Raw genomic sequence first — 13,204 nt, 5'->3', positions numbered from 1 at the left:
GTAAGAGTTATCATGGGGAAAAAGGTGTCTCCACTGAAGATTTATCACCGATGTATCTGTTCTGACTTGCATCCAAAGTCAACTTAAAGAGGAGTTCCAGTCTGTAAAAAAAAAAAAAAAAAAAAAAAGTCAGCAGCTACAAATACAGTAGCTACTGACTTTTAATATAAGAACACTTACCTGTCCAGGGATCCTGTAGTGTCGGCACCCCTAGCCAATTCATCAGTCGGCCTTGGGTGCTGCCGCCGGCATCTGTAGTAAGGGAAAAAGGAAGTGAAGCCTTGCGGCTTCACAGCCTGTTTGCTACTGCGCATGCGCGAGTTGCGCTGTACTATCTGGATGGTCCCGTCATCTTCTGTGACCTCTGTGTGTGTCCCAGAAGGCGGAGGGGAGGGGGGAGGAGGAGGGGCTGGAAATGTTGTAGATCGCCGTGTGGTGATTTTACCCGGAAGTGGGAGTGGGTACCTGTCAAGACCAAGTACCCGCTCCCCCCCCCCCCCCCCCAAAAAAAAGTGCCAAATGTGCCTCCGTTTAAGAACAAACCTACAGAACCTAACTTCTTTGTAACCCGAAGATTGCCTGTAACTAAATTCCATTTTCAAAGAAGCCGTAAACCGTAGCTCTCAACTGTCCCTAATTTGGAACAAAGTCCCTCTGTCCTTGTTTCCTCCTCATTTGTCCCTTATTTTGGTCTGATCTATATAGTTGTGTTAAAAATTGCACTATTTATCTTTCAAAAAGCTAAACCTTTCATCCTATTTCTAAATTGCTGCAAATGAAAATGTCAAAAGCCAGTATAAAAGAATAAGGCTAAGTTCACACTGGCATTGAAAGCAGGCATTTGAGGGGTATTAAAAGCACCTATGTAAATGATACAATGGACAGCATACAGTGCTGTTCACATTCTCAAAACATGAAGTGTTAGCGTTGCTTCACTTCAAAATTGAAGCTTAATGTCGAGTCAGGAGGTGTTTGAAGCCTTTCAACGCCTCCCGGTCAAGTCTGTAGTAACATTTGTGGGGCGTTAAAATGTGTTTATTTCCTGTAATGTCAATTGCCATTTAAAAAATAGATGTTTGTGGAGCAGTTTTAACGTGCCTTAATGCTCATCAAACACTTCAAAACAGCCCATAGGGAGTTTGGGGAGCATTTTAAACTCATCATTAACGCTTGTAAAATGCTAGTCTAACGCCCATACTAAAGCTCATTGACGCCAGTCTAACGCCCATACTAATGCTATAGGAACGTTTGTTAAGCGTTATAAATTTTAATCAAGTGTGAACAAGCCCTAATAGTGGTATAAAAAAAAAAAAAAAAAAGCACTTGTAGGTTTAACTAATCATTTTTGTTGTATTATTCTCCTTTTAAGGGGGCGTGGCAGGGGGGTGTCCTATGCCTACATACTTTTGCTAATAGGTGTTCCTCGTTCCCATCTCAAAAAGTTGGGAGATATCTGCTGATTTGTTAAAAGTATAAATGTTTATCCTGCCAGGTAGGGCCTAGTTCAGGCACTCTCTGGTATGTGAATGTGTGTGTGTCACCGGCGCAAAACCACTACTTTTCAAAAAAATGTGTGTGTCAAAGTTGCTGCATTAAAAAAAACCCTCACTGAGGTGGGCTGAAAATGCTGATGTATGCGTGTGAATGCGCTACTTTCAAATTACCACCACTTGTATTATTCCCTTTTTCAAAACAACCACTTATAAATATTATCATGTGCTTTAAATCAAACCAAAATTAAACATCCAATACATAAAAAGTCCTTCAAACATGCTCCAAAATCCTTTATCAATTATTGTGACTGCCGTGCTCCTATGTTCCTTTAATAATCATGTGTGACTTAGTGAGACACCTCCACCATCCAGATTGGCCACTCACCAGATGCTTATATAAAGATGCGCCTTTGGTTCATTCAAGGGATAACCACTCCACCTATGTAACACTCCTCACCGGCTAACCTTGGACTCCAGTATTCCTCATATAGAAGCATAGGGACAAAAAACGATCATAGCGCAATATGTTTAAACTATTTATTTTAAAATTCAAAGAAAGAGTATCCACTCACATTTAAAAGTGCCCTCGAGCCGGCACGAAGCTTATCCAGCAGTTACTGGCGGGTGTCTGGCTGTTTGCATGGTCCGCCTGTTGATAATGTGCGGTCTCCACGCTTGGCTTGCACCTCAAGCCTCGTTCCCGTTCCCGTTCCTGTCCGGTCACGTGATGCAAAAAAAATGAGAGGCTGCTGGGAGATTTTTTTGCATCACGTGACCGGACAGGAACGGGAATGGGAACGAGGCTTGAGGTGCAAGCCAAGCGTGGAAACCGCACATTATCAACAGGCGGACCATGCAAACAGCCAGACACCCGCCAGTAACTGCTGGATAAGCTTCGTGCCGGCTCGAGGGCACTTTTAAATGTGAGTGGATACTCTTTCTTTGAATTTTAAAATAAATAGTTTAAACATATTGCGCTATGATCGTTTTTTGTCCCTATGCTTCTATATGAGGAATACTGGAGTCCAAGGTTAGCCGGTGAGGAGTGTTACATAGGTGGAGTGGTTATCCCTTGAATGAACCAAAGACTCTCTGGTATGGGGTGGTGTTTTTTTTTTTTTTCCTTGCGTGTGATTGGGTTTTCTTTGGCAAAGAGAAATGTCCCCACATTCACAAAGCTCTAGGAATTTTTTTTCTTGAAAAGTGAATGCCTGTTTGCCATTAGTAAATCAACCCCACATTGTGCAAGCATGGTCTGCTGTTGTCCCTGATGCTATTTTTCCAATGCTTTTTGTTCAAGTGACAGAAATATTCAAAATTTCTGAAAGATTCCTACAACCACAGCTACCTCTGTTTCTCTTGGTTACTAAAGAGTAACTCCAACTAATATCTTTATCTTAAATCTTGGTAGTACAGAAAAGGGTCAAAAACCCTTGTAAGTTTTATTTGCTATGATCACATTGGAGAGATTGCACCTCACTTCCTGTCTAAGTGACCACATGAAGTGAAGGAAATCTTCCCAATAGAGACATAAACAGTAGTAAAAGCCTGGCAGAGGTTCTATACTCCCTCTTTTTTTGGCAAGACTTTCACTTTAATCTAATCATGTCAACATTTCCTCTATTTAGACAGCATAATTTATTATTCATTTTTAGCACAGTGGTTAGCACTTCCACCTAGCGGAACCAGGGTCATCAGTTTGAATCCCAACCACGGGAAAACTTGCATGAAGTTTGCATGTTTTCCCTGTGCTTGCGTGAGTTTCCTCTGGGTACTCTGGTTTCCTCACACACTCCAAATGTTGATAGGTTGATTGGCTCCTGATTAAATTGGCCCTAGTCTAAGTATATATGTGAGCTAGGGACCTGGGGGGAGGGACTGATGTGAAGGTAATATATATAACAACAAATATCAAGCCCTTTCCAACTATATCAAGCGCTTATGGATTAGTGAAATGGGAATCTGATATATCTTAATAATCAATACTAATGACCGTTCAGGTAAAAAGCAGATAAACCTATCAAAGGTAAGTATTCTTAATCACATATTAAAAAACACAAAAGCAGCGCTAGAAAAACACAATATCAATTAGCAAGTGTGCATTGATGAAACAAACAGCGCAATTAAAGCGGAGTTCCACCCATTTAACAGTCAGCAGCTACAAAAAGCATTGTAACTGTGGGCACCCGGCTGAAGCTTCACAGCCGGGCGCGCACTGCGCATGCACATTGCGCGATGTGAATGGTCGGGCAAACTTCTGGGATCTGAGATCTGTCCCAGAAGATTGCAGGGAGGGAGGGGGGGAGAGGTGGACTTCCTTCTGGCACCGCAGCACCAGGGGAGGAAGTGGCAGCTGGGTGCCTGTCATAACAGGGTACCCGCTCCCCCTCTAAAAAAAAATTACATGCCAAATGTGGCATGTTGGGGTCACCAGTACCTAAAGTGGAAGTTCCATTTTTTGGGTGGAACTCCGCTTTAAGTTAATAAAGTCCCAATTGTGCAGTCCTGCAATGTATGCCAACACTGTTGTTGTGAATAAAAATCTGTCGGAACTGGGTTCAATTTCACGGATATGAGGGAAAGCTGCTACCAACACTTCCACAAGTGAAAACCGCCCCCTCTAGAATGAATTCTTACCAGATCTTGCTAGATCACAGGCATAAACTATATCTTAAAGCGGACGATCTCTCTACGGATCAGTCTACATTTAGGAGGACGGATCACATGCTAATGGACTCGTCCCAAAAGGAGAAATACAACTCCATAGCGTAATCTTGTTTAAAATTTTATTGTGATCAACTTCCCCCCTTAAAACCGCACTTACAAACAAGTATAAATAACAAGCCTAATCATGTACCCTGTCAGTGTAAGGATCCGGCAGGTGTCTCCTACCGTACACTTCACTGCTGTCTGGCACTGCTGGTATGCTTGTTCTGCATGCTGAAGTCAATGTTGGTTGTCGTATGGCCCCGCACTGACGTGTTTCGTCGTTACGACATCATCTGAGGGTGTGGCCATACAACATGTTGTCATACATTGCAGGACTGCAGCATTGGGACTTTATTAACTTAATTTCACTGTGTGTGTGTGTGTGTGTGTGTGTGTGTGTGTGTGTGTGTGTATATATACACATATATATATTTATACATACATTTACAGTGCCCGTAAGTACCCATAATATATAAATAAAATAAAAATAGTAGGACTAGTATGCTTTGTTCACGACATCTTCCACCCACTCTGACGCTGTAGATTACTTAGGGTGGATTGATGAGTATATCTTGCTGGGTAGTGGGCTATCAGGAGGCAATGAATGTCATCCTGCCCATTTAATACAATGTGCATTGATACTAGCATAGGTGTGAAGGGGTCCTAAAATGTATTTTCACGTTTTTTTTTTTTCATCGCCACGGTTATGGTTTTATATATCAGGAAAAACGGGTTTTATTTATAGCTAATATATATTCTATTTGTGGTCTATATGTATATAAATATATAGCATATTTCAACTTTCAATTTTTCTCTCTTCTCGTTAGTTTGCAGCAGAACCAAAGAGTGAAGCTGACTGCCTGGAAAATATCCGAGAGTTCCTGAGAGCATGCAGCTCTCTCCGGGTTGAGGTGAGCGTTCACTGTCGTGAGTTGCGAGTATCGTTTACTTCTGTTACATTATGCATGAGGCTGAAGAAGTGATGTCCAGGTAACATCAGACGCATCGGTTTTGTCAAACTAGGTTAGAGCTTCTCTGTGCAATGCCACCTGTAAATGGAACTTCTAAACAACATTTGTGCAGTCTTAAACTCATTTGAAGCAAAAAGAGAATTTTGACCAAAATCCACCTGATTTTCAAATATTAAAGCTGCTACACATTAGATGCATTTATCAGTTAGCCTCAGTTCACGCTTTGAATGTGCAGGGCATTCCAGTGTTATTCACATGCAAATTCAGTGTGACGCATTTTGAGCCAATATATTTTCAATGGGCTCAAATTGCACTGGATGCACCACTATTGGAAATGGACTGCAACTGGATCGTATGGTACTTTTGTACCATGTGATCCGGTGCAGGCAAAGGCACTGAGTTTGTGACCTGCATTTGAAGTGTTGTTAAAGTGATTGTAGCAAAAACCGCCGACATCCCAATAGTACAATAAAAAGGTTTAAACCCCCATAAAGAACTCAAATTTTAATGGCAAGCAGCGCACCAAAAATTGCATAAAAATATAACAATTTATTAGAAATGTTAAAATCATGTATAGAAGAACACAATGCAAACATATACTGTATTTATTGGCGTATAACACTCACTTTTTCACGTGCAAATTATACGCCAATACTTCAGTTTTAGCTGCCTCGGAGGGGACAAGGAGGGGAGCGGGATGAGCACCGTCAGATTACATACAGTGAGAATCTCCTGTTTACTTGGTGGCCTCTATAATAGGAAGTCCCGTCCCACTGGCCACCATTGGACCACTGTTCTGTCTATCATAGGAGATTCTCCCTGTATGTAATCTGTTGGCGCATGTCCCGCCCCCCTCCCTGTTCCCTCTATGCTGCAGATGGGCATCGATCAGCCTGCACTGATGGCGATGGTGAGGCTGCTGCATTGATGGTAATTGTGAGGCTGCATTCATGTGGACTGATGAGGCTGCATTGATGGCACTTGTGAGGCTGCAGATGGGCATTGATCAGTCTGCATTGATGGCAATGGTGAGGCTGCAGATGGGCTTTTTTAAAATGTAAGTTTTTTTTTTTCCTGAAAATTCCCTCTTAAAGTGAATGTGCATGTTATACGCTTGTGCGTGTTGTATGCCGATTAAATATGGTAGTTACATTAAAAAAAAAAAAAAAAAATATGGTAGTTACATAAAAGAAAAACAGCTATTTTACAAACATCTACAGTAGGTGTATGTTGAGTTTCAGACAGATGGTTTCTCTGTTCAACCCACTGTATGGGTTGAAAGAAGAAACCATCTGTCTGAAACTCACAATACACCTAGATTTTTGTAAAAATAGCCATTTTTTTTTCTTTTTTGTAACTATATGTTTGCATCGTGTTCTTCTATACATGATTTTAACATTTCTAATAAATTGTTATATTTTTATACAATTTTTGGTGCGCTGCTTGCCATTAAAATTTCAGTTCTTTATGGGGGTTTAAACCTTTTTGTTAACGTGATTGTAAAACCCTTCTATATACCCAGTGAAGTGACTGGTCTCGGGTGATACATAGAGATGTATCGCATCCTCCTACATAAGTTGTATCTGGTTATCTACAGTCTTCTACTCTTTATATCCAATAAAAGTGCTGAATTCATAAAGCTTCTAGAGCTGTCAAAAAAAGAGAGCAGAGAGCTAAAGTTATACTCTGTAGAGCTCAGTGAGTTGAGTTCTGAAAGTTGATTGGAGAGAAGGGACATACCCCCTCCACACTGATCACAGGAACCTAGCTGAGGCTGTCAGTCTGGTGGAGATCCCTCCCCTGTCACCATTTTTCTCTTGATATCAGGAAAACTTGTCAGAAGCGATTCATGCTGATAGTAGAGACTCCAGACACTCAAACTCTCCTCATGCCATTTGAAAACAATGGATGAGTATGCATAGCATGGAAAGAAATAAATGCTCCATAGTGTAAAACCTTCTTAATTTATTAAATAGTAAAATATATTGCACTTGCATAGGAAGCAGAAAAACAAGCCTTAGTGTCTGGTGCGCCGGCCGGTAGCACACAGACCACGTCCAGTGCCCCTGGACGACGTAACCTATTACAAAACGGTTAGAAAGTTATGATTTAATCTCTATACTTTGTTCTCACGTATCATTTGGCATTTATTTAACAAGAGGGTCACATACTTGTATTTGTGGTCACGAATGTGAATCTATTTGTCACATTTCTTATCAATTGCACCAGTGTAGCGACATCTAATTGTTTTCTAGTTGCACAGCTTTTAGCTGCATTTTTACCAATCTTACACAGTTTATATCATTTTGTGCATATTTAATTTTATTGTCCTTTCACATATTATTTATTGTTCTTTATACATATTTCTTTATGGTGAGTTGCCAGCGCAGGTTTTTTGTTTTTATTTATATTACAAAACGCGTAGGGCGGAGCGACACGCTGACGCCACCTCGTGTTGCCATTGATCGTTCCACCAGGACGGGTTGGTCTGTGTGCTAACGGCCGGCGCACCAGACACTAAGGCTTGTTTTTCTGCTTACTATGTAAGTGCAATATATTTTACTATTTAATAAATTAAAGTTTTACACTATGGAGCGTTTATTTCTTTCCATGCTATGCATACCCATCCATGGTTTTCAAATGGCATGAGGAGAGTTTGAGTGTCAGGAGTCTCGCTGGGGTGTCTTGGAGATTGCAACATTATCCCCACTCTACCGAGGACAGCTGATCTACCTAATGCGTTCTGAGAGGTTTTTCTATATGCAGGCTCCCCTTGATCCTCTGTAGTGGGGGATCGTGGGCTTTTGGTAAGCAGTAACCCCTTACTTACCGGTGGTGGATTTCTTCCCTAGTTCCTTCTACTATTTGCAAAATTGCACCATGTATGGTTAGACTTTTTCAGTCACGAGTGATACTGCCGTTTAGGCTTTTTTTGGACACTATTTGTGGCTATATTATATTTTGTTAAACTGTCACAAGATTATTGTTTTGACAATCCCACCCAATATAGGGGGTTGTCTATTTTCAACTGTACATTTCTTGTATCATACCTTGTTTTATATTCACATGATTTTACTTTTTGGGTATATATGACCATTTACTTAATTGATCGGTACATGAGAACACATTCATTTCACTATTTTTCATATGTTTAGCGCGATTCTATGGTTTCTAATTTTTGTGCACTGTATTTATGTTATGCAATAGAATTGCTGCTGTTATCACTCAATTATTTATATGCAAATTTTGGGTGGGTTTATTTGTTTTATTTTTACTCTGTCACATACATGTGTGTCACAAGCGTGTCAATTTTCTTGTTTTAAAGTGTTGCCAGCACTTTCCTACAGCAGCTTTGATTGCCTTCTCTACACCCCAATCGCAGACATTCCCACCTTCAACTCAACTTGATCAGTAAGGCAGCTTGTCATAGTGATGGACTAAAAGAAATATGGGGGTGGGTGGAGATAGAGATAAATAGAATTTAGCACCTTCAGAGCGTTGCACGTTCAAAGCAGCCCAACATTTGGGCAAAGGCGGGGCAATGAGAGTTGCTGGAGGTATTCGTAGGCATTTGTCAGTGCTGGCATGTTATACCTGCTAGCATCTTTTTTGGGGGGGTAAAGTGGTTGTAAACCCTTTTCATATACCCAGTGAAGTGACTGGCCTTGGGTAATACACAGAGATTAAACAAATCCTCCTACATAAGTTGTACCTGTCTATCTGCAGTCCTTTCTTCTCTATACCTGTTTAAAGTGCTAAATTTTAAAGCTTGTCTGAGAGGTCAGGAAAAATAAGAGGGCATGAAGCTTAAAGTGGTTCTAAAGGCAGAAGTTTTTTTTTTTTTTATCTTAGTGCATTCTATGCCTTAAAATAAACTTTGTGTGCCGCAGCCTCCTCAGCCCCCCTAATACTTACCTGAGCCCCATCTTGATCCAGTGATGTTTACGATTGCCTTGGCCACCCCAGACTCTCCCTCCTGACTGGCTGAGACACAGCAGGGAAGCCATTGGCTCCCGCTGCTGTCAATCAAAGCCAGTTAGCCAATAAGGAGAGAGAGGGGGTGGGGCCAAACTGCGGCTTTGTTTCTGAATGGACACACAGAGCTGCAGCTCGGGCGCCCCCAGGGCAAGCAGCTTCGACAGGAGGGAGGGACACGAGAAGAGGAGGATCTGGGCTGCTCTGTGCAAATCCACTGCAACAGAGCAGGTAAGTATAACGTGTTTATTATTTTTCAAGAAATTTGAAGTCACACTCTGCAGAGCTCAGTGAGGAGAGCTCTGAAAGCTGATTGGAGTGAAGAGACACACCTCCCTAAACACAGCACACATGAACAGAGCTGAGGCAGTCAGTCAGCTGGAGCTCCCCCGTCACCTTTTTTCTCCTGGTGTCAGGAAAACTTGTCAGAAGCGATTCATGCCTTTAGAAGAGGAACAAAGCAGCAGACAGAAATGACACTTGGTGCTCTTAATTGAGACACACTATAGGGGGATTAAGTCACTTTAAATCTGAACCCCAGGACTTGCTTGTATTGCATACTTATATTGGTCCAGCTTGAAACAACATAAATATACATTACCCATACTGCTAGGGAAGCTGGAAATCATTATAGTAGTCGGTGTTACTACAGTGATAACTGCAATCCGTGTCCTGCTCAGGTTCTATGCAAGAAGCTTGCCCCACTGACCATAGGGAGTCACTCACTCAGCACTGCCACCGTCTCATTGGAAAAGTAGAGAGGAGGGTTGGTGACGTCCCAATCGACACCTCATCCAATCAGAGAAGGCCTTGTATTTGTTGAACAAGAAAGAAAATTATAAACTGCGCTAAACAAAAATCTTATGTTTGAAGTAAAGTGGTAGTATAACCTAACACCAGCAAATATTTAAGAAATAATATAAAGTCCAGATCTTCAAAATGGTAGGATGTTCAATTTGAATGTAAATAATAATCCAAATGAGCTATGATTGCTCTTACCAGAAATATCAGTGATATGAGCGGATGGCAAAAAACCCTGCCAGGGCCTTTGGAATGATAGACCAGTCAGCACCGTCCGTTTTCAAATTAAAACCCCTCAATGGATGCAGGAGAAAAAACAAACAAAAGAAAACTGGCCATAGTGTAGTATATTAAATGTTAGGCATGGACAGACAGACGTACCAAACACCCTGGTGTGCACATAACAACAACCAAAAAGAGGGGAGGGAAGTGAAAAAACCCCACCACCGTGGCTGTAGATTGTGCTTACCGACTCACGGTGATAAGCAGGCTCTAAATGAGTTGGAAGCGGATCAAAAGTTGGCAAGGAACACTGTTACTTTAATGCGGAACTGCACTTTTGGTGTCTCTCACATGCTTATCTCCTACGAAAGATGTTAAAACTTTCCTTGGTTGCTTGAGATGTTCATTTGGAATTCCATGTTTATATTGATGATTGATATTCAGAGATTCAAAATATTGGATTTCTAACCCTTCTCTAATTCCAAAACCGCATTACCCTTTTTTTTGCACCTGAGTGTCACAGCTCTGTGCCTGGCTTCCTCTTTTCTCCTCAGCCTGGTCACAGAAGAGACACACCTCCCTAAACACAGCACACATGAACAGAGCTGAGGCAGTCAGTCAGCTGGAGCTCCCCCGTCACCTTTTTTCTCCTGGTGTCAGGAAAACTTGTCAGAAGCGATTCATGCCTTTAGAAGAGGAACAAAGCAGCAGACAGAAATGACACTTGGTGCTCTTAATTGAGACACACTATAGGGGGATTAAGTCACTTTAAATCTGAACCCCAGGACTTGCTTGTATTGCATACTTATATTGGTCCAGCTTGAAACAACATAAATATACATTACCCATACTGCTAGGGAAGCTGGAAATCATTATAGTAGTCGGTGTTACTACAGTGATAACTGCAATCCGTGTCCTGCTCAGGTTCTATGCAAGAAGCTTGCCCCACTGACCATAGGGAGTCACTCACTCAGCACTGCCACCGTCTCATTGGAAAAGTAGAGAGGAGGGTTGGTGACGTCCCAATCGACACCTCATCCAATCAGAGAAGGCCTTGTATTTGTTGAACAAAAATACAAGGTATTCTATGAAGGGATGTAGTGCTCAAGGAATGACCTCCTTTGGTATGTGTGCAATGAGACAGCCACTTGCATAGACCCTGAGCAGGATGCAGAAGACCGCGGCTAACATTGTAGTAGTGCCGACTACTACAGTGATCTCCAGCTTTCCAGGTATGAGTGATGCATACTTACACTGTATATGTAAGTAAACAATACAGATCATTCCTGGAGTTCTACTTCAAAATGTAAGTTTAGTTAAAACATTTTTTGTTTGTTTTTTGTTTTTTTGTTTGTTTTTTTAATCTACACAAGGGATGATACTTACAATCATTGCAAAGTGTCCTTTGTGCTGTTGACTGAAGTGTTCTGCCCTCTGTAGTTATTTTACAATGTATTGGGTTCTATTCTGACATGAAGCTTATTTAGTAATATTTTTATAACATTTAATGGAGTTTTAATGAATTAAAAGGTTTCTTTTACTTTTTGTTACATCGTTATTTTCAGGTCATTGAGGCTTGTAAGAGGAATGTACTGTATGTGATACGAAATTAAAGATCTTGCAGTATATTTTGACTGCCTGATTATCTCTACTGAGTTCTTCATGTTCTGTCATGTAGATTTGGAATATTTCAAATCCTTTTTTTTTTTTTTTTCGCATTCTTAACTGTCTGAGTTTTTCTTTTATCATTACTAAATCTGTACAATTATGCGCAATCATTCCAAAAACTTTCTTCGAGAGTCACTCACAGAGGAAAGTACAGCAAGGATTGGGGAGGGGGCTGGGGTGTTCGTTTTGATCTGTGTGTGGCCCTCGCCGATCCACAAGTCATTAGATCGACTTCTGTCGAATGTTCATACTGAAAAACTTTCATCGATCAATGGCTGCGATCACGGATTCAATGTATTCTGACAGTGGAGAGTCGCACTGTCACAATACAGTGTCCCCAGCGGGGTGAAGGTGGGGGGATTCCTCCATCTACATCGCTTATGTGGACGGGGGAATCTGTTCATTTTTTTTTTTTTTTTCGTTCAGCTCGTCTGCTGAACAAGAAAAAAAGCTAACTTTCTTTACTAGCCTAATGCCAGCCATACACGATTCAAATCTCGGCCGGTTCAGCCTTAGGCTAGTAAAGAAAAGAAAGTAAAGAAAGTTAGCTTTTTTTTGTTCAGCTGGTGATCTGAACGAAAAAAAATGAACAGATTCCCCCATCCACATAAGCGATGTGGTTGGAGGAACATCCCCGCCGCAACACTAATGTGACAGTGGGACTCTCCACTGTCAGAAAACATGGATCCATGCGTACAGCCATTAATCGATGAAAGTTTTTTGTTGATTGGTCGATCAACTTGGTTACAACCAGCCTGATGCGATTATCACTAGTGGCTGCTATTGCGATAATCACTGTCCTCTCCCAGCGGGGGCAGCTTCCCCCGTACTCCCCCCGGGAGAGTACTCCCGCCAGGAGAAGACAATGGCCCAGTAGGAGGGACTCCCGCATCAGCACTGTGTGTTGATGGGGGAATCACGTGAATTTCTTTCCTGCAATCTGTGGTTGCAGGAAAGAAATTCGCTATGTGTATGGCCAGCTTAAGTGAGGTGAAATTTTCCACTGGCAACACCTGATACAGTGACTTTTTCCTATCACTTTGGAGAGATTTCCTCTTACTTCCTGTTTTGTCTTTCCAAAAGGAAGTGAAGGTAAATCATTGCAATGGGGCACAGAGAAAATCGGAAAAGTTTCTAAACATTGCTTCTCTATCAAAAAAAAAAATTGTAATGATTTTGAAGTTTTTTTCTTTTTGCTGACAGTTGTCAGTTTAGGGCAGGGGTAGGCAACCTCTGGCACTGGTGCCACCAGCGGCACTCAAAGCCTCTTTTGCCGGCACTTGACTCCCTCCCCATCAGCAGAGCAGCTCAGGGAAATGTCAGTGAATGCATTCCAATTTCACTGTGATTAAGAAAACCTCAATC

At 41.5% G+C, this 13,204-nt stretch overlaps 1 protein-coding gene across 3 annotated transcripts in view; it reads left to right on the top strand.

Moving 5' to 3' along the window:
- Positions 1-13,204, top strand: part of ARHGEF6 (Rac/Cdc42 guanine nucleotide exchange factor 6) — a 219,371-nt gene that overhangs the window by 29,476 nt on the left and 176,691 nt on the right. For all 3 annotated transcript variants that reach the window (XM_073599229.1, XM_073599228.1, XM_073599230.1), the window contains exon 2: positions 5,030-5,113. In XM_073599229.1, coding sequence (XP_073455330.1) covers positions 5,030-5,113 — 84 coding nt within the window. The remainder of the gene's footprint in view (positions 1-5,029; positions 5,114-13,204) is intronic.

This window comes from Aquarana catesbeiana, linkage group LG09 (genome assembly GCF_042186555.1).
Source record: "Aquarana catesbeiana isolate 2022-GZ linkage group LG09, ASM4218655v1, whole genome shotgun sequence".
Taxonomy (NCBI): Eukaryota; Metazoa; Chordata; class Amphibia; order Anura; family Ranidae; genus Aquarana; species Aquarana catesbeiana.
The sequence above is the reverse complement of the archived record's forward strand: the minus strand, read 5'-3'. Positions and strand labels throughout refer to the sequence as shown.